Source organism: Stegodyphus dumicola, chromosome 2 (genome assembly GCF_044657685.1).
Source record: "Stegodyphus dumicola isolate Sdum_Otavi_A_Nest chromosome 2, ASM4465768v1".
In the NCBI taxonomy this organism is placed as follows: Eukaryota; Metazoa; Arthropoda; class Arachnida; order Araneae; family Eresidae; genus Stegodyphus; species Stegodyphus dumicola.
In genome coordinates this window covers 277,156,093-277,176,223 of record NC_140769.1, presented here as the reverse complement: position 1 = coordinate 277,176,223, position 20,131 = coordinate 277,156,093, and the positions used below count along the sequence as shown (strand labels likewise).

Sequence of the window (20,131 nt, the reverse complement as noted above, 5' to 3'; positions counted from 1 at the left end):
TGTAGTGTTTTTTATCATTCCTTACAGTTTGTTCCATTGAATTTAGAGATCCGCTTTAAAGACAATTATCACATATCCATTAACTTTTATGTTTAAGGAAAGTATGTTGTCGTGAAATGCCCAATTGCAGTAAGATAGTTTCCCTGCAAAACAGGTTTAGGATGGGGATGTTGTGCCAAATCTGGAGATACTGCCTTTCCTTGCATAGAGTGGCAAGGAAAGGCAGTATCCCCAGATTTGGCACAAAATCCCCCATTCGACGACATTTGTTGACAAAATTGGCGATATGCTGTCGAGGGAGCAAGCACATTGTAAAGGGAGATCGACCGAGTGAGGATCTGTACTTTAGGGCTTTGCCATGAAGCTGTGTTCACCGTTATGGCCTGATAGCCTGAAGGCTGTGTTGCTAATTGTTTCAGTGTATTTATCATAGTATTTCAATGACTGTAACGTGTCTTTGGAACTGTCCTGTGTAATACTGACGATTAAATTGTATTTTGATTCTTCATTAAGTGTTGTTGTCAATCACTCCAAATCCATGAACCTGTAGAATGCAATAATATTTACTTAATTTTACTTCAGAATTTATTAAACTATTTATTTATTTATTTATTTTTTGTGGAGTACCTTCAGTGTATGAAGCTTTTATACATGGAATCTTTTTATAAAAAAGCCTTGCAATTTTCTTTTAAAGTACTTTAAAAATAGAGAACTATTATAAAGTCTTGTATTCAGGCCAATACATTATATTGATTTGATCTTTGAATTGGAAAATGCATTTTATTTCTTTTTATTTTTGTAACTTCACAGTATAATTTGTAAATATTTGCTGTATTTCATTTCCCCCTCCATTCTGTTCATGTCCCTTGACAGAATATTATGTATTGAATATATTAATACTGAATATTGTTTAAATATTAATATTTAATATTTTTCATCTTAAAATAATTGAATTTTAATTCTTGTTTGATAAAAGTTCTATTATTTTCTGAGTTTGTAATTTCGCAAATTTTAATTGAATATGAAAGGAAAAAATATTGAATTATTTTAGCAGTATTTAAAAATTGTATTTGTTTTTCAGGCACTGAAATATGATGAGAATTACAGGCTAGCATTAGAGAACTTAGAGAATGCTTTAAAGCATGATCCATTATGGAATGAACCGAAAGAGCAGCTTGAAATATTAGTTAGGCTCCTGGAAAATATTCAATTAATGGTTACAAAAAAGGTATATGACAAATGGTATTCATAAAATAAAATTTTATATTTATTGCTTTTATTTTATTTATTAGATTAGGTTATTTGAATATGGCAAAGCCATAAGGGCTATCTGCTTAAGATGAGAGTTGCCTTTGTGGAAGACTTTCTGAGGGAAACTGGCTCATATTCATTTTACACATGGAGAAAGGTCATGAAAATCAACTATGCAGGCAACTCATTTGCCTGGAATCAAACTCAAACCAGTTCAAACTACCAGTATTGTGTGGCCTTAAGCACTTGCCACTGGTGGGGTCCAAAGGATTTTATTTTTTACTTTTATTTATAGCTATTATATATTTTGACTGAAAGCTTGAATACATATGTGCATACTTTGATGCATTTTTTCATATGAAAATATAATTTAAGTTACAGATAGCATAAATTCACTGTAGGGTAAATATTTCCAGTTTCCTTACTAAACATAGTGGATATTAAACATTATATGTTTTAAGCTCTGAGATTGTTCCTTGTCAAAAACTGTGAAAAGTTTCATTGCTAACTATTATACAGATTGCTGTACAATTTTATGATGGATTAGAATACAGTTTTGTGAATAATTTAAGCAAGAATATTAAAAAAAAATTCTATGTTGAATGGGATTTATAGTGAAAGATAATTTGGGAGCTTATTATTCAGGGATGTAATTTTATAAGATCCTCAGATAAAAGCATGAATCTTTTTCCAAAATTCAGATATACTGTGCCTATATGTAAACTGTGCCTGTAAATTATTGACCTGTATGCCCATTGCAGATGCTTTTGATGTATATTATGCAGTCACACTGAAATATTGCCATTGCAATTATTAAGAAAAAAACAAGGCATATTCGTACATGAGATTGCATGTTTAACATGATAAAGATAAGAGTATTTATTGTGATGTGGTGATAATAGTCAAATTTAATTTTTAAAGTCAGGATTGTAAATATGAGTTTAAAAAATTAGATTTATAAATTTCTTTGTAAAAAATTTGCTGCTTTTGATTTGTTACAGGTTTCAAAGGTATTGAGTTAAATGCAGAGAAAAATTGTTTTGAGGGGATGTTTCTTGGATAATTTATTACATGCAGTGTTAATTTTGTATTGATTATAATATATTTAAATTATGTTCACTGAAAAGGCATGGAGTCTCTGAAATGCATGAAAAATGTTAGTTACTTAAGAGATTAAGAAAACTGTAAAATTAAATGAAGTATTATAAATCACGAGTATAACTAAGCAAACTTTAAAATGGTCAGTAAATTTTAACAAGTATAACGAACTTGTATGCATTTTGTACTTTAAAATTAATCATTAATTAATAATCTTGTATATATTGCATATTTTAAGTATGTAAGTTAAAATATTCTGAGCAGGGATTGAATATGTAATGAAAGACATTAACAAAGATGTTCAGTAGAAGTAATGTTACATGTTTTTTTAGTTCATACATTTAATGTTTTAAAATATAGTACAGTTACTTGCTTAAAGCTAAAAATCTCAAAATATGCATTGGGATTGATTCAGTGTACTGTCATATTGAAGATACTATTAAGTTGTCCCCATATACAGTCAAAAGTCTTTAATTCGGACTCGTCGGGACTTCGGCGATTCCGGATTATCGGTTTTTCCAGATTATAGATCATCAGTTTAAATCTGGTAAGATGGCATGCAGAAATTATAAAATTAAATATATGAAAACGCAATTTATGAAATAAAGAGCAATTATGATCTAAAAAATATCAAAATTTACAAAAAAAAAAAAAAAAAAAAAGAAGCAGCTTAATATTTATTTGTTTACATTATTAAACATTTCTTTTAACGTGCGCATGCGTAAAGCATACATTACGCATAGTCGAAATTAGAAAATTGTAACCAGAAAACTATTTGATGTGTATTCGTGATATTTATAATGACGAGGAAATTGATTTAAATTATATCGGAGTACATCAAGATGAAACACTACATTTAGTGAGGAATTATAAGCCGAATAAAATAAAAACATCTGCCCTGAAGATGAGGATAGTGCTGACAGATCAACTTCCAGTTCATTGCGCGTCGCAACGTTCCCCCCTTCCGCAGAGTAGTGTGAAATTGATAAACAGATTTCGGAATGGTTAGAGAAACAAATCACCTCTCTGTCACTTTCTTCATGCCTTTATCCATTTTTTGCAGCAGTTCCACTTTTTGTTCAATGGACATCGAAACATGCTTTCGCTTTGCAGATCCTTTGGCAGCTCCAGCATTGGAAATTCTATTTGACATAATCGAAAGTTCAAGCTTACTTTTATGAAATTACTGTAAAAGTCTGCAAAAAATAATAAGCCAGATCCAATTCGAAGATTAAGGAACAACGCAATCTGCAACATTAACTGAAATAGATAATTAGATAATTTTAACTTAGCTTATACCGTCCATTATACATTAAACGAGCATGCATACACGCATATGTGCATGCATAAAGGTATTACGCGCATGCATGAATGCATTATGCGTTGACGCATACGCAGAAAGTTTGCAGCTTTGAGGTCTGGATTATAGATCATTCCGGATTAACAACTTTTGACTGTAGTAATATTAATTTTATAACATATTTAGAAGTTTGTAAATTTATGCAGTTTCATTATTTTGTCCAAGCAAAATATTTTAAATATTTCTCACCATTTTTGAAAAGAATACCGAATACGAATAAGTATATTTAACTGCGTTGAGAAATATCTTTTAAGAAGTTGGGAAAATCTATGTAAGAAGATTTTTTAGTACTTTTTGATGCATATATTATTTTCACATGCTTGTTTCTCCAATATTTACAAATATTATGAGCAAATGATTTTGTTTCTTTCCAAATTAAAAATAATTAAGAATGTAATCATACGTTTAAATGTATATATTTGTTGCACATATGAGTTATTAAAAAGCCTTTTAAAATCTTTAAAAAGGAAATAAATTTAATATTGCATAAATCCACAGATATTTCAGTAAATAAGTTTCAGAGAAAGTTATTTTCATTTTGATAGACTTCATTTTTATTTGTTTGCAGAGCAGGGACAAAGGTGAACAACCAGAAAGTGTGCCAAATTAGCTATGAAAAGTTAGAAGTTCAAGAAATTATGCTTATTAAATAACTGTATGACTTCTGAATACATCAAGAAGCATAGTTTTAAAATAATAAAACTTTATTAACACTATTTACAATAATTTAAAAGCACTGTTGCTTTCATTTTCTGTATAATATGGCCATCTGATTTTCTTTAACTATAATTTGTAACCTTTGTTTTCTGTCAGAATTTGTGCCTTCTAGTTTGTGTTCAGCACAGGATAGGGCCAAAATAATAAGCAGCAAAATTATTGAAATATGAATATACTTATGTAATTTATTACTCTCTAGCAATCATTTGCACAGATGGTGTAGTGCAGTGGTGCCCAACCTTGTGCTCGCCGGCCCAATTAGGTACTATGAACAAAAAATATTTTTAAAATAACCATTCATTTATATTTCTTATTTGTTAAAATATGGTAAGCATTTATAGTCATAAGAGATATCTTGCAAGACATTATTAAATAATTGATTGCTGACTGATGAACTTGATAGCGAACATAGAATCTTATTGCTTCACTCCGATGTTAAATGGCTCAGTAGGAGAAAAGTAGTACTTCAACAATTTGTGGAACTTCTTTCTCCAATAAAGCAGTTTTTGGAATCCAGAAACGGAAGTCATAAAGAGTTGGCCGATAATAATTGGTTATCTGATTTGTATTTTCTCACGGATATAACAGCTAAAGTGAACAAACTGAATGAAGATCTCTAGGGACAAGAAAAAACCCTTTTTAAATTGACTGGGACTGTAACTGCTTTTTAGATAAAGTTAAATTTGTAGATAAATGAGATGAAAGAAAAAAATGTCACCCATTTTTAGAATTTATCATTTGTAATTCCCAATTTCAAAATAGGGACTGCTGTTATTACCACATGGCATGTATTTATTTTTATTTTGGTTGATAGCTAGATGCATTTTGTTGGCTGCAGCCTCTAGAGATGTAAAAGCCTCTATAAGTGACTCAGGAGTATTAATGTTGGGCTCTTTTATGATTTTTTGGATGGCAAGGTTAAAAGCAAGCAGGCCATTACATCACCCTGTCTGAGCCCATTTGAAACAACAATAGGCTCAGAAAGATTATTCTGGATTTTAACTCTTAAGTTTTGTCTCAGTAAGAGTAATGGTGACTAAATTTATAAGTTTTTCAGGTATTGCAAATTCTCTCATAGCTTCAATTAAATATTTTCTGTTTACTGAATCGTAGGCAGTGAATTACCACCTTAGTTTAGTTTTCTATTGAGACTAAAGACGTGATTACTCTTTTTCTAAGTTTTTCACTAGTTTAGTAAAAGTTGTAGAGACAGTAGATTTTTTTTTTTTTTTTTTTTTTTTTAAGCAGGAGAGTTGAATAATGAACAGTGCCCTCACCGGGAATCGAACCACGGACCTCTCAAATATGCGCCGAGCATGCTGACCACTATGCTAAGAAGCAGGAGAAATACATTATATACTCCCCCTTGGGACCCAATCGCCAAATCCTGATGGTGGAGAATCATCATCTACCACCTTTTTTAGTTCGAGCGCCACTGCAAGGACATAAGGTATATTTTTGAAGCAGGACAGTTGAAAAATGAGCAATGCCCTCGCCGGGAATTGAACCATGGACCTCTCGAATACACGCCAAACGTGCTGACGACTACACTATGAAGGCTTGCTAAGAAGGCGGGAGAAATACCTTATAAAGAAATAAATAAAAGGATTTTTTTAAATTTTGAATTTTGTAGGGGAAAAATTAAGGCAAACTGTTCTGGCTAATACTAAAATAATTTACTAAACTGTTCTGGCTAATTCTAAAATAATTTACTAAACTGTTCTGGCTAATTCTAAAACAATTTACTTTAGAGATTAAAAAAACAGAAAAAACTGATTTTTCACTGGTAATATAAAAGGGTGCGAAAACCGATATCATTAAACGAATGCAGGAAATAAACATCGATTTGAAAAAGTAATCGTAGTGAAAATAAATATATTTTTCTCTATTAACATTTTTAACATTAACAAACTGAGTTAAACTGCCTAAAAAATGTCAGTAATACTTAGAAATAGCTAAAATTCTTAACCTTGTATGTAGAATTTATATATATATTTACTATTTTATACCGCTGTACTGTTTCTTGATATTTAATGTTATATTTTATCAAGATTAACATTAAGGAGTTAGCTATTTAATTTATAGTGATGTTTAATTTGTATACAAATTAACATCAAATTAATTACAAATTAAACATCACTATGAATATTTTATTATTGCTTCAAGTTAACAACTTGCTCTCATGCAATTTTTCTGAGAAGGATCTTATATCATAATATAGTTTCATGTAAAAGTTGATTTATCTTAATCTTTTTTAATTATAGGGCAAATTAAAACCGAGGAAAATTAAAGATTTGTTGAATTCTTTGAAAAAAGAATATGAAAATTCTGATTCAAAAATTACATACATTAATTCAAAAGGACAATCTGTAATTTTACATCGATCAAAATTTTCTGAGCTCCAAGTTGGTCTAAACGTAGATAAAGTTTTGATTGGAAAAGTTGTTTGTCAAGTCTACTGTGCTGAATCACCATCATTGTAAGTTTTATAGTTCTCTATAAGTATTAATAGTTTCTGTAAAATTTTTGTAATTACTAAAATTATTATTGTTGTACGTATTTTTTTTTAACCTTGAAGTATTAGAATATACTGATGTCTTCAGTTTTAACCAAATAATGGTAATAATAATAATGATGATACTAGTAATCTCTGTTATTAAATAATTAAAAATCTGTATGCATGTGTGTTCCTCGCATTGTGAAAAATGGCTATGCCTAGATCCACCAAATTTTAAGGGGACATGTGATATATCGACTGGCAAAATGCAGTTATTTTGGGACAAAGGTTATTACGGTATAACTTTTCTCAAAATAAGCATATGCTCTAAATTCCTTTTTCATTTAAAATAGACACCCTTCTTCCCATACCATCCACCTCTCGTATCGAGAGTATTTTCGGCTTACTGCATATTTTGGGTGCTTCCATGCCACACGGACGCTAGACATGTACAAACATCAATGCCTTCTCCAAGATTCAAACCTGGGCCCTTCGGCACAGCAATCAGTGTCGCTAACCACTATACCAGTTGAGCGATGGGTTTTGACTTCTTCCATGAATGCAATTTGAAAGTAGTTTTTTGTCAGAGAGACTTCTTCTCAGCTAATAAAACAAGTTCTAACAAAGAATATTTCTGACCATACTTTTTAACAGTTGATACGGCTTTATTGTTGCCACATCAGACATCTGTCCCTTCTCAACTGGTGGGCCTGCTAGTGCTTGTTTACATTTTTTAATGAAAGATTTCGGTGTTAAAATTTCTAAACATGGATAAATTATATATTTTTGAAATCATCTAAGGGTACTTTATTTTTTTAGTGTAAAAATGAAAATTTGTATGTCATATGTCTCCTTAAACACATATAGAACATGTACACCTTGAGGTCTGAATTTGGAATTTGCTTATTATTTACTTCAAAGTTCTTTCAAAATTAATGAATTTTTTATTAACAAACTTGACATTTTAAAAGCAATGTGTTACCATTCAGTAAAAGATATAATTATTGGAGAAGTTAAACAACAAGAATCATTGTAATTTCAGCATTTGCACTTAGGCAACTGAAGAAGACGGTTCTGTATTTAAACCATCGAAACTAGTCCTTCAAAACTTACAAACATTACGCTGATTCTTGTTTAACTTCTCCAAAAATCGTTATTCCGCATGTTATTTTAATCTAGAAAAAGACGTAAGGTATTTATGTTTCAAACTTAATCAGAAAACTCAATGATTGAAATGAAAGTGTTGCCACTCGAAAACGTATAAGATATTTATCTTTTAAATTTAATCATCAGACCTCATGATTTAAAAGAAATCTGTTGCCACTTTCTGAAATAAAATTTTTTATCCTTCATGTACCAGTGTATTAATACTTAGCAAAGGGAAAGAAATTAAATTTTTTTTCTAAATTTAATGTCTGTTATTGATTAAAAAATTGAGCAATTTAAAAGCCATAAATACAATTCTTTGTTTCTATTATTATTAATTTACTGACTAGATTCATACAATCAATTTACTGACTACTGAATAATTCTCCCCAGATTTCTTATATAAATAAATCTAATGGCAGTCTTCAAAACATGCATAAAAAATGTATCTACTCCTGTCCTTCTAAATAGAGTTTCCAGTAAAATTTTAGGGTCTAACTAAATAGTAGAAATTGATAACAGTCTTTTTACAATGCTCAAAAACAAAGTGTATCAAATACTGATTGATTATTGAATGAAGAGGCATCAGTTCCTTCAGAATTTTGCAATAACAACTAGCACATCTTTGTGAGATTCTCCGCCAACTTTCATAATTCGATGGTAAAAGACTTTATGGTCAATGGGATAATATGTAAGTTCCCATGACTCCAGCAGAAGTTGAGAAAAACTTACAGAAAAGAAATTTTTTTAAACATTTAACCCTTTGCACTTGATGCCTTTTTTGCTTGGGCGAACCAGCAACTGAAGGTACTTGCAGTCCTACAGCTCTTTTGCCAGATACGTATAGTATTTTTTGTGGTATTTTTCTGGATTATATACACATTATCCATTCTGAATTTTTCCTCTCTTCTGCATAGTCACTGTTACTTTCACATTTACTATATATTACCTTGGTTTTTAGCCTTCTTACACCTCTGCTTTCATTATCTTCATCAATGCTTTCCCTTTCCTGTGCATAACCATAATTTCATATTTCATCAACAAAAAATTAAACTCATCTGAACTCGAACTGATTCCTTTATCGCATTACAAGCTTACAAGGCTCCGTAACCTTGAAAATAATATTTCTGTAGCCATAACTTTCGAGTCTGGACTAACAGTGAAGATCCATGTATAAGAATAAGTTTGAAAAAATTTACATAAGATAAAAAATTGGCAGTTGTTTTATGCATATGCATTATTGAAAATGCTCATGAAGTGATATTGCCCAAGCCAAACCTAAATAAACATCATTACTGCACAGATTACCGTGTCAAACTGAATGGTGATTAAGATTCACCTCTTGAGTTACTACCTCAAATCAGGTGATAACCAAGATTCACCTCTTGAGTTACTGCATCAAATCAAGTAGTGACTGAGAGTCATATCTTGAGTTATCACATCAAATCAACTGGTGACCAAGAGTCATATCTCGATTCCAAAAGATTCAAATGGTGGAATGAACTGCTGTTATATATTTTCGTATCTGGAATTTTGTGCTGAAATTAAATTATTGTAAAAATTTAGGTAAAATAACTGCTGGTTGCAAAAAAGATTAAAATTATAAAAATAGTTATAACTACCATATTTGACAGCATATAAGACGCACTTTTTTTCTTAAATTTCGTCTTAAAAAAGTTACCTGCGTCTTATACGTGGAGGACACAGGTTAACTTTCAATACTGAATGCTATTTTTAGCCTGGATAAAGGTCTAGACACACATAACTTTTTCTACATCTACATGTGTGTGGCCTTCTAAATAAGGGTGCGTCTTATATGCCTTCAAATATGGTAATTTATAACTGCAGAATATAAGCATTTGTTATGCTTCAAATATGGATTTATTAACAAATAATTTGAATACTGTTAAAAACATCTAGGTATTCAAAATTTTTGTCAGACTATTTATTTTGTTAAATGAGTTTTAATATAATTATAGTCTTGTTAATTTTTAGAATTATATTCTCAAAGCTATTTAATATATATTTAGTGTATATTATCAGAATCAGAATTATGACTTTCATTCATAATTTTGCTGATAGATTAAAAGAAGAAAAAAAAAAAACAACATATTAAAATGAATGTGTGTTATGTCTGATGTAAATTATTATGTTGAAGAATGATAAAAACAAACAAAGATAAGGGGTATGCAATTAAATGGAATTTTTTGGGCAAGTAAAGAAATTAAAAACACCTCATAGACTGGAAATTTAAAATTATTTTTAAGTATAAATATTTAAGAGATAAACAGAGATATTTTTCAATACAGATTTTACATGTGAAAGCAATTTTTTTGTGTTTTATGACTAAAAACTGATGAGATTCATAAAAACTTCCAGAAATAATTATACTAAATTTAAATTTTAGCACATTTTGTATGATAGATGAAGATGAAAATTGCTTTGCTGTAAATGTGTATAATATGCTTCAAGGAAAAGGTGTCATCATCGGTGATACTGTAGCCATACATCAGCCTCTTGTGCAGCATTTCAACTTTAGCTTTAAGGATAAGGTATAATTTGAAATTCAGAATTAATATTTTTTACTTAGATTTATGTTGCTGAAAATCCTCTACTTTGATTTCTGTGGTTATAAGAAATAGTGATGCATTTAGCTATATAAATTGAATATGCTATAAATATCACAATTAAATTTATTTTTTGTTATTTCTGATACTGACACTTCAGCTCTGAGTACTATAATATCAGAATACTTTTTCAGTGTAATAATGATTTATTTCATTGTTTATATTAAAAACTCTAGTCATAATGTTTTACATCTTGATCAATTTTAATATCATTTAATTTACATCCCTCTTATTAGTAGATATAAGTTTCAATGTATTTCATATTTAGGGGCTCATTTATAGCAGGCTATTTAGACTGTTAATATGTGCATTTGAAATTATATGTTTATATACTACAAATTATAGCAAATAACAATTTATCATTTTTCAGTAATGGGATTACAATTTAGAGCTCTATTAATTAAATATTAGAGTATAAAAAAATCAAGGCGGAATTTTCTATAGATAATATGAAAATATATGTTTATATAATGTATGCATATTCCTTATAAAATATTCATAATTTTGCTGTAGTTATGTCTTTCATATCTAGTTACTAAAAAGCCATTCAAATTACAAAATACGGTAAAATAAATAAAATAAAAATAAAAACAGAACCTCGTGTATAAACCTATATGTATAGATTTTGTATAAATTTATATTTATTTCGAGGCCAATTGACATAGGTCCTTCTTCAAGGAGCAAGAAAGTCTGCTCTGGGATCAGAGCAAGGAATGAAAAAATAGATAAAAAATACTGATGAAAAAAAATGAAATGATGAGAAAAAATACTGATGAGCTAAGGCAAAGTGAATGTAACTTGAGCTTCGTAAAATTAAAGTAGAAGGGAAATTTGAAGCTGATAGATTAAAATTTTGAAAGAAACTGAATTGGAATTAATGCATTAATTAACTTAAGTTTGAAAATTTTTATCATTATAGAAAGTTTCAACGAAATCTAATGCACTAACTAAAAGTATTTTTATATATTTTAGTGGAAATAAAGTTAAAATTATGGCCGACAAGCCACTGTGATTAATTATTGAAAAATTATTTATCTTTTCTTTTTCTAATGTAAGATTTATGTTCTTACATTAGAAATTGTTACATTGTTATTGTACAATTTGAATGTTTTAGTTTGGCCAATGTATGTTAAATCACAGTTACGAGGAATAGTATAAATTTTTAAAGAATTCAAGATAAAAAGGTTTTTAAAGGCTGAATAACAAATTTTATTTAAAGGTAATAAAATTATTTTGAAAGTTGAATTTGTGGAGAATCCTGCAAATTTTGAAACTAACAGTAGGAGACAATGGGCTGATTCAAAATTATTGTGTTTTAATAGGAGAATGGCATGATGAGACCTTTTGAGGTCGTTTGTCAATTTTGCCTCTGTCATTGGTAATAGGTTTCATAATTCTGTGACTTATCGTCTATGCAGTATTTGGATTAAGTATTGTACAATTGTAATTATTACTATATGTGTCATATGTTGAAGCCATTAAAAGAAGAGAAGACAAATGAGTTATAAACAGTAATTAGAACAAAAAGAACACGCTGCTGAACAAATATCAACGAAGCTAGCTGTTAATGAGTGACAAGAATGGCCAAAATATGAGTAAATTTGCAGGATTATATTTCAAAGGTTAACAGAATCTTCTTCAGCTGCATAATCTTGAAACTATAGTTCTGCAAATTTGTTCATCTTATGCCCATTTTTGTTACCCATTATAGTTTCTTTAACAAAACAGTAATTATCTTAAAATATAAAATTAACTTACTATCCAAATGATTAAAACTAGCTTGAATGATTAAAAAGGGATCCAGATTGTTTTGTAGAAATAATTGCGACCGAGAAATTTAAATTAGAGCAAATTTACTGATGAATTAATTTCAGGAAAAAGTCCAAACTTGAGAGAGTTGCTGGTGAAGAAATTGAAATTTAGTTATCATGCCATAGAAATGCATGTTTCTTGAAATAGGCATAAAATGTTGCGTGATTAGAAATGTATTAAACAAAAAGTTTTTTTTTTTGATAAATTTTTAGATTAGATTTTCCCCCCAATTTTTAGAAATAAAATAGAGAAATTTCTGCACCCAAACATATGATTTTCAGTTTTTCCCATCCCTATAATATTTTAATTCTACCTCGTTTTTTTGTGTAATGAAAATATTGCTCACAGTTGCTGTGAAACAGGGTTTCTTAAACTGTGGGTGAGGTCGCAGGACCTGCAGCAGGCGGTCGCCAAAAATTTTAGCAGTTTTGATATTTCTTTAACTTATTATAATAATTTGACAATTACTAAATAATTTTACATAATATATCTGAAAATAGATAAAGATAAGACAATACAGACGAAAAAAGCGAAAATGTTTTGACGTATTCTTTTTATAATATAAACGTTCATTTTCCTTGCTTTGCACATGACGCTGTCATTTCGTCTATTACTTATTTAAAATTTCCACATTGTTCTATGTATTAAAATTAGAAATTAAAGTTAATGACCTAAAACTGCAGTAGTATATTACAGTACAAGTGAAAAAATTGACAGTTTTACTCACGCTTGTGTCGGATTTGTGCTATACTTATGGGGATCCCACAAAATTTTTGTAAATATTATGGGGTCCTGGGGGTCGCAAAAACGTAAAAAGTTTAAGAAACCCTGCTGTAAATCATAGAAGTTGTAAATGATGGAACAAAACTGTAAAGATTAATCAATTAGAAATTTGGTTTGAATATTACATACATTTCTGGAAGAAACATTTAAATATTTCAGCACTGAAAGTAATCATAAAAGTGTCAAATGAAAACATCTTGATTATTACAGTTTCAATCAGAAGTACATCAGCTCAAAAGTTACAGAATTTTTTTAAGTCTTATAAAATTGGTTAATTTATATCTTATTATTTCAACAACTTATTCACAGAGTTAAGATATTTTATTAATGATAAACACTGAATTTATATGCATACCACTAAATAACTTAACTGCATATATACATGCAACACAGGTCCCAAAGAAAAATTAAATAAATCACTATTACATGTCAGTTTTAATTACATAAATCAAATTTTGTTTAAAACATGCTAATAAATAAGCCTGCCATTATTGCTGATAAAAAAATGTTCAAATCAGCTAATTTTTTTTAGTGTCATGATAATGCTTGTTTAAATGTCATTTAAAAGTTCTTATATTTTTACTTTCTCTTTGTTTTGCTCTGTTATTCTTTCATATACACAGAAAATGGAAGTTAAAATTCCTAATATATGATCGAATAAAGATAAAATCATTAGTTTTTGCACAATTGCTATGCTAAAAAAATTAAATATGCAATGTGCAGTGCATATTTATAGTCCAAAATGAATTGTTAAGAAAATAACTAAAATATTGTTTTTACAGTTAGAAAATGCTTATGAAGATAAAACTTTCCCAGCTTTAAATACCTAAACCTGCTATTTGTTTTATGTCTTGCTGACATTTATTTTTGAAAAATTTCTATTATTTATTTCCAAGTGGGAAAAATGTAGATAACAGGATTGTAGTACGATATGCTAAGCAAAATTTTATTTCTTCTTGAAGATTTGGAAGAAGATGGGAAGATATTAGTCATGTCCAGTCTCACTGTTAGAATCTAAAAAATTGTATTCAGTGTATATATGTGTTTGTGTATACAAAAAGGTACTTATGTATGCATTCATTGATATTGAATTTCTGTTTCATATAATAATTCTGTTTTTATTAATGGATTTTTCTTCTCATCAGGTATTTACATTCTCAACTGTTCGAGTGAATAGTCCTTTGCAATTAGAAGTAAACAAAAAAAAGTTGGGTAGAGATGTGTTAGCTGCTCCAAGACTTTCTGTTACTTTAAAGAATGATTAATATTTTCATTACATTCCTCATTGCATTTATAAGCTATGTTCTGATGCATAATAAACTTCGTTTTTTTATGATTTATAAAATATAAGTATCTTTATTATTCATAATTTTTTAATGTTACATAGCTTAATATTGGTTTCTAAATATATATATTTTCGTAATTATTCTATAAGAGGATATGTGCTGTTTTCATTGTTGGTTAAAATATCTTAAATTCTAGGGACATTTAAAAATATAACATAGTTAGAATTAATGCACCAAATCTAATCATCATCATATAACATTATTTTTTTAATAATATAAAGCTGTCACCATATATTTTTTCTCTAAATAAAATCATCATCATTCAGAATTACTTTTTGAATATAAAAGCTGTCACTATATATTTGTATTAAACCATCAAAGAATAACAGTTTGTAATGTAATTATAAGTATTAGACTGTTCAATACTGAAAACATCCAATAATAAATTGACTCCTTTAAAAATCTGATGTAACTTTTCTACTAAGAAAATATTTTACATTTTTAACATTTCTTAATTCATTTTAAAGAAATTTTTGCAATGAAAATTCTGTAGTAGTATATGAAATGTATTTTAATGCACCTAAAATTAATTACTTTTGACTTGTCAATTTGAAAAGTGTCATCAGTAGCTTTGAACAATCTTTGAACTCCAATACGACCTATTTTACTTTTTTTTTTTAATTATTATTTAAGATGGCAAGTGGCCTTTTGATATTTTTTTAATTATTAAAATCATTCAAAGGATTCAAAACAGTGGAGTGGATAAAGATTAAACACCAATTTGGATAATAGTATTAGATAGGCCAAAAATGTTATACTTTCTCTAGGAGCTCTTGCTTATTTTTACTGCATTTGAAACAGCTTTATTAAATTGTACTAACACAGCTATCATGTCAGTATCCATTAAAAATACTTTCGAAAACTGATGAACTTTCATGAAAGCATTTTAGTATAAAATGACTGGACATAAGCAATGTTTTTTGCCTATTATACAGAGGATGTTTACACATTTTTTAGAATGATTAAGTTGCTGTTTAATTAATATTTAATATATAAAGTGTATTAATATTTTTATTGCTTAAATATTCGATCTGTTAGCTTTTTTATGGACTATATTTCTGCATCATGATTTCCATGAGAGAAGGGCTTTTCGTAAAATTTCCAAGGGTATTGATTTCCACTACTATCCAGAATCCATCAATCACGGTGGGTTTATGCTTAGAGCTTTTTTCAAGAGATTAAAGTCCATGGAGTAAGGTTACTTCGCAGGAATATGTTGAAGAAGTATATTTTCAATACCCGTAATCAGTCTTCATTGTTTCAAGGAATGCAGTGGTCATTTTTGAAGTACGACTTGTTGATTTATCACGATGAAATTTCACTATTTGAAAGTCACTGGGATTGAGAGATGGAATTTCTTATGTAAGTATTAAATGTAAAACTTTCCTCTTGATAGTACATTAAGTTGATTTTAACATTTTTATTGCATTGTTTGTATTTTTAGCTTTACCCTGTAAGAGAATCATAACCCCCCTACTGAAACTTTCTTTGCATTAATGGTTCATGCCTTTTTTTTTTTTCTTTTGGCAAAGAAAAGCACACAATGAAAGGTGTGTGCCCTTTAAGTAAACCCATTTTCATTTATGTCCTTTTAAATAGTTTTCATACAGGGTTCTACAAATTGTTCTGCATTGAGCCACGTGCCTTGGCAAAAGCTGATCATTTTGAGTTTTAACATTTTTTAGTTGTAAATCTTGATTTATTATTTTATTTATTGTTGCTACAGATGTATTTAAAGCCTTTGCAATTGATTTCCATGTAAGTGGCATTTCTCTTATTACCAACGATTTAACTTTAGAAACTGTACATAGCTTTTCAGGGTATTTATTCATTGGGAGTCTTTTTTTCAATGTCATGTAATAGCAATGATTGATAAGTTTTCCCTTTCTGATTAATAATGTTGCTTATATTGCTTTTAGAAATTTTAATACCATGCATTTCACAATGTTTTTGAATTATGGAATAGGAAAATTCACGCAATTCAGAATTCTTTTCGAAAACCAGAAAAACATTTGCCTCAATCTGCAGCTTGGTTACATGCAACATTTTGAAAGAAGAATAAATTTAAAAGTAGCAGATGATATTTCTCATTTAAAATAACAAGTTGTTGCCAAAAGTTTTTATTTAAAAAAAATTCTTTATCAAAATTCTTCTAAAAAGTGATCTGTAGCTTATTATTTCCAAAAAAGTAAAAGTGAACATAAAATGCTGAAACAAATTTATGCAATGTATGAAGAAGTTGCAGTGACTGAATGAACATATGAAAAGTGGTTTTTGAAGTTTAGTAAAGACGAGTTGAAATAGAGAGGTCAAATTGAAACTTTGAGAACACACAGGAAAAACAGCTTGCACTCAAAATATTTAAACAAAAATCATTCGCATTGTTGGCTGAAAATCATTGATATCGCTTTAGTTCCGTTCATCACTTTGAAATTTGGGTTCCAAGTTAATTAATAATAAATATCTTTTAACTCTCTATTGAAATTGTAACATATTAAAACTAATTATAACCAGGTGATAAAAAATGAGAGATTAATAACAAATAAAATGAATTGTCACCAACCACATTAAACCATTGTCACAACCTGTATAGTTATGTATATAATGCGAGATTGGGAAGGAGTTTTCTATTATGAACTCAGACTGAAAAACTAAATAATTAAATCTTATAAATATTGCTTCCGGTTAGATCAACTGAAAGCTAGTGTTTCGGAATTAATAAACAAAAAAGTATAATCTTCCATCAGGATAATGCACATATTTGTTTTATGATGGAAAAAAAATATACAGCTTGGTCGGTAAACTGATTTAACAGACATTGTTTTCTTGAATTTTCATTTATTTTTTGTCTTAATAGAATTCTCTTAACGGAGAGTTTCATTGCTCTAGAAGATTGCTAATGATACATGGAGCACGTTTAACACGTTGACTGCCACAGCCAAATTGATAAAATACTCTTATCGGACCATTTTTTTTAAAAATTCTAATACTTTCTTATTCCATTTATCCTAAAAATCAGATTAGTACTTCAGAGAAATAACAGTTATTTAAAAGTTACGGCAGCTAAATATACATTAAAATCATAAAAATTTATGATATAAAGGTTCTAGAAACTGGAGACCAAGAATACAGAACAACTTTCTGAGGCCCTAGGAATAATTTTAACCATATAAATCTGTGTATTTGTGAAGTACTGGTAACTCACATGGCTTCAAACAATAAAAAAGTCATGAATCGTCTGTGATGCACATATCAGTCAAGGTGTTAAAAAAGATACAAGTTTGGAAAAAAAGAATTATGAAATTGTCCGATTGATGGAAGAAGGTAGTAAGTAATGAATACATTTAACATTAGACTAAAAAGCGACATCAGAAATGACTTTTAATATTTTGAGAAAGGTAAAGAATTTTTATTCAAAATCTATACCAAACTAAGGTTCTTTTTTGCCTAATTTAAAATTTTCATTGGTATTCACCTTATTCATTTTGCATTTGAGCGAATGCATTATTCAATAAAATAAGTGGTAAAAATGAAAATGTCTCTCATTTTTACCACTGAAACAAAAATTAGAATGAATTTTTTGGCCAATCTAGTTATTAGCAAAATTAAACCCTTTTGTCTGCTGTTGATTTCAAGAGCAAAGCTCAGTGCATTTTAAGAAACAACTGTAGTTTGGAATGCATTTCAACATTATTTAAAATAATAAAAAAAAGGAGGTAATTTTTCTAGTTAACACCAATTTGTGAAGTAAAACTTTATTGTAAATTTGGTTATTTTGTTTAATACATACAGGTTTGTGAAAGATTATAAAGGTGACAACTTCAAAGAAATAAATTGGGTGGCAAATTAAAGGTCAAATCCAGAATAAAATAATGTTCTTTGTCATCTACTTGAAACTTGATTAATAACCATGTTCAGTTTATATAACTTCACATTAATTTAAATGCCTGCAGAGAAAGGCTTTTTTCCCCCTTCAGTGTGCTATTTTTATTGCATTTTGTCATTTGTATTATTTTTCGTGATGCACAAAATCATTCAGAAATCAAATATAGTCATTTGACCATTCCACTTAATTTTGGTCTGTGGATTTAACAGTCTAGTTCTAATTACTTTCAATGACTACATATTAATGATTTAATCCAGAAAGTTACAATATGATGTTACAAGAAAATAACTATATTCACTCAGCTACCTGTTTAAAAAGAATAATATTGAATATGGTGCATTGCTGAAATAAAATTGATAACGGCTGATAAGCTGTAGTATTACACACTGGGATAGAACTGCAAAGTTAAAAGAATTTTGGAACCAAACATTTTACTGCTTGGTTGGGAATGGCTAATAAATTCCAAATCCATTAACTTCTGTTAAATTAATAATCAAATTACATTTAATAGCTTCTATAAAGTTGAACAGAATTTATAACTATTTTGGCAACATTTCTTTATTGCATTCTACGAATTTCTGTGCCTTACAGTTTCTTTTTTATTCAGAGTATTATTTCACTAGTAGATGAAATATTGTCCATGTTGCATTGTTTGCAAATTTAGTTTGAAAAGTAAGATTTGTACTGCACAAAAATGCCTCAAGCTGTTACATTATCTAACATACTTCTGAATTAATACTTACCATAGTTGGAGTCCAGCAATTTTGTACTTGGAAGGTTATAAGAACTAGTTTAAGAAAATAAAAATAAGGATGAGCTTTATCTGTGATGTAATTATGCCCTTTTGATGGCATAACTGTTTCACAATTCTTGAGACAATGTTTATGTCATTACGTATACCAGTGAATTTATTACCAGTTCCCCAATTTTCCTTTATCGGACATCAGAATATCATTCCCCCCTTTCTGATGTACAACTAATCATTAACTCATCACAAACTTTTAAAGTAAATATTATGGTAGTTTGAAAGAATACCAACACTCCAAAACTAATTTTAATGAGGGTAACACATATGTGTGCCTTTTCCCTTACCCGTTTTAAGATGTATATGTCTGAAAAGATGCTTTACAGATTACTTTCAACCTCCAATTCACAACTGTATTCAAACCCATTGTATTAATATAAAAACACTTCAAGATTTATTGAATAAACTTGAATGAATTTATTCAACAGTGATACCTAAACACCATATACAAACTAAAAACTTAAACAAGTTCATTTTAAATACATGGCAAGAAAAAATTAGTTAAAGTTTTGATTAGTTATGAAAATATGCTGTATTGAAATTGTTTAAATTGAGTGTAATATTAAATACTAAGTTCAGAATATGATGAGTTTTTAAGACTGCTCCAAAATTTAGTATTTCAAATAATGGTTTCAGATATGTGGATATTCTGATACACATGAATTGATTTTTTATACCATCAGGCGTGAATACAATAGTTAGAAAAGAGAATTCTTACTAATATGAATAGTTTTTCTCAGTAGTTTTATTATAAATTAAAAATGTGGAAAATTATGCAGTACTTCAAGAAAACATTTAAAAAA

At 28.8% G+C, this 20,131-nt stretch overlaps 1 protein-coding gene across 4 annotated transcripts in view; it reads left to right on the top strand.

Moving 5' to 3' along the window:
- The window catches only part of LOC118186046 (tetratricopeptide repeat protein 5-like), a 44,570-nt gene extending 29,929 nt beyond the window's left edge, over positions 1-14,641 (top strand). For all 4 annotated transcript variants that reach the window (XM_035356035.2, XM_035356032.2, XM_035356031.2 and 1 more), the window contains 4 exons: positions 1,082-1,228; positions 6,691-6,905; positions 10,477-10,621; positions 14,437-14,641. In XM_035356035.2, the coding sequence (XP_035211926.1) occupies positions 1,082-1,228; positions 6,691-6,905; positions 10,477-10,621; positions 14,437-14,556 (627 nt within the window). In that variant the 3' untranslated portion in view covers positions 14,557-14,641. The remainder of the gene's footprint in view (positions 1-1,081; positions 1,229-6,690; positions 6,906-10,476; positions 10,622-14,436) is intronic.
- The last annotated feature ends 5,490 nt before the right edge of the window (positions 14,642-20,131 follow it).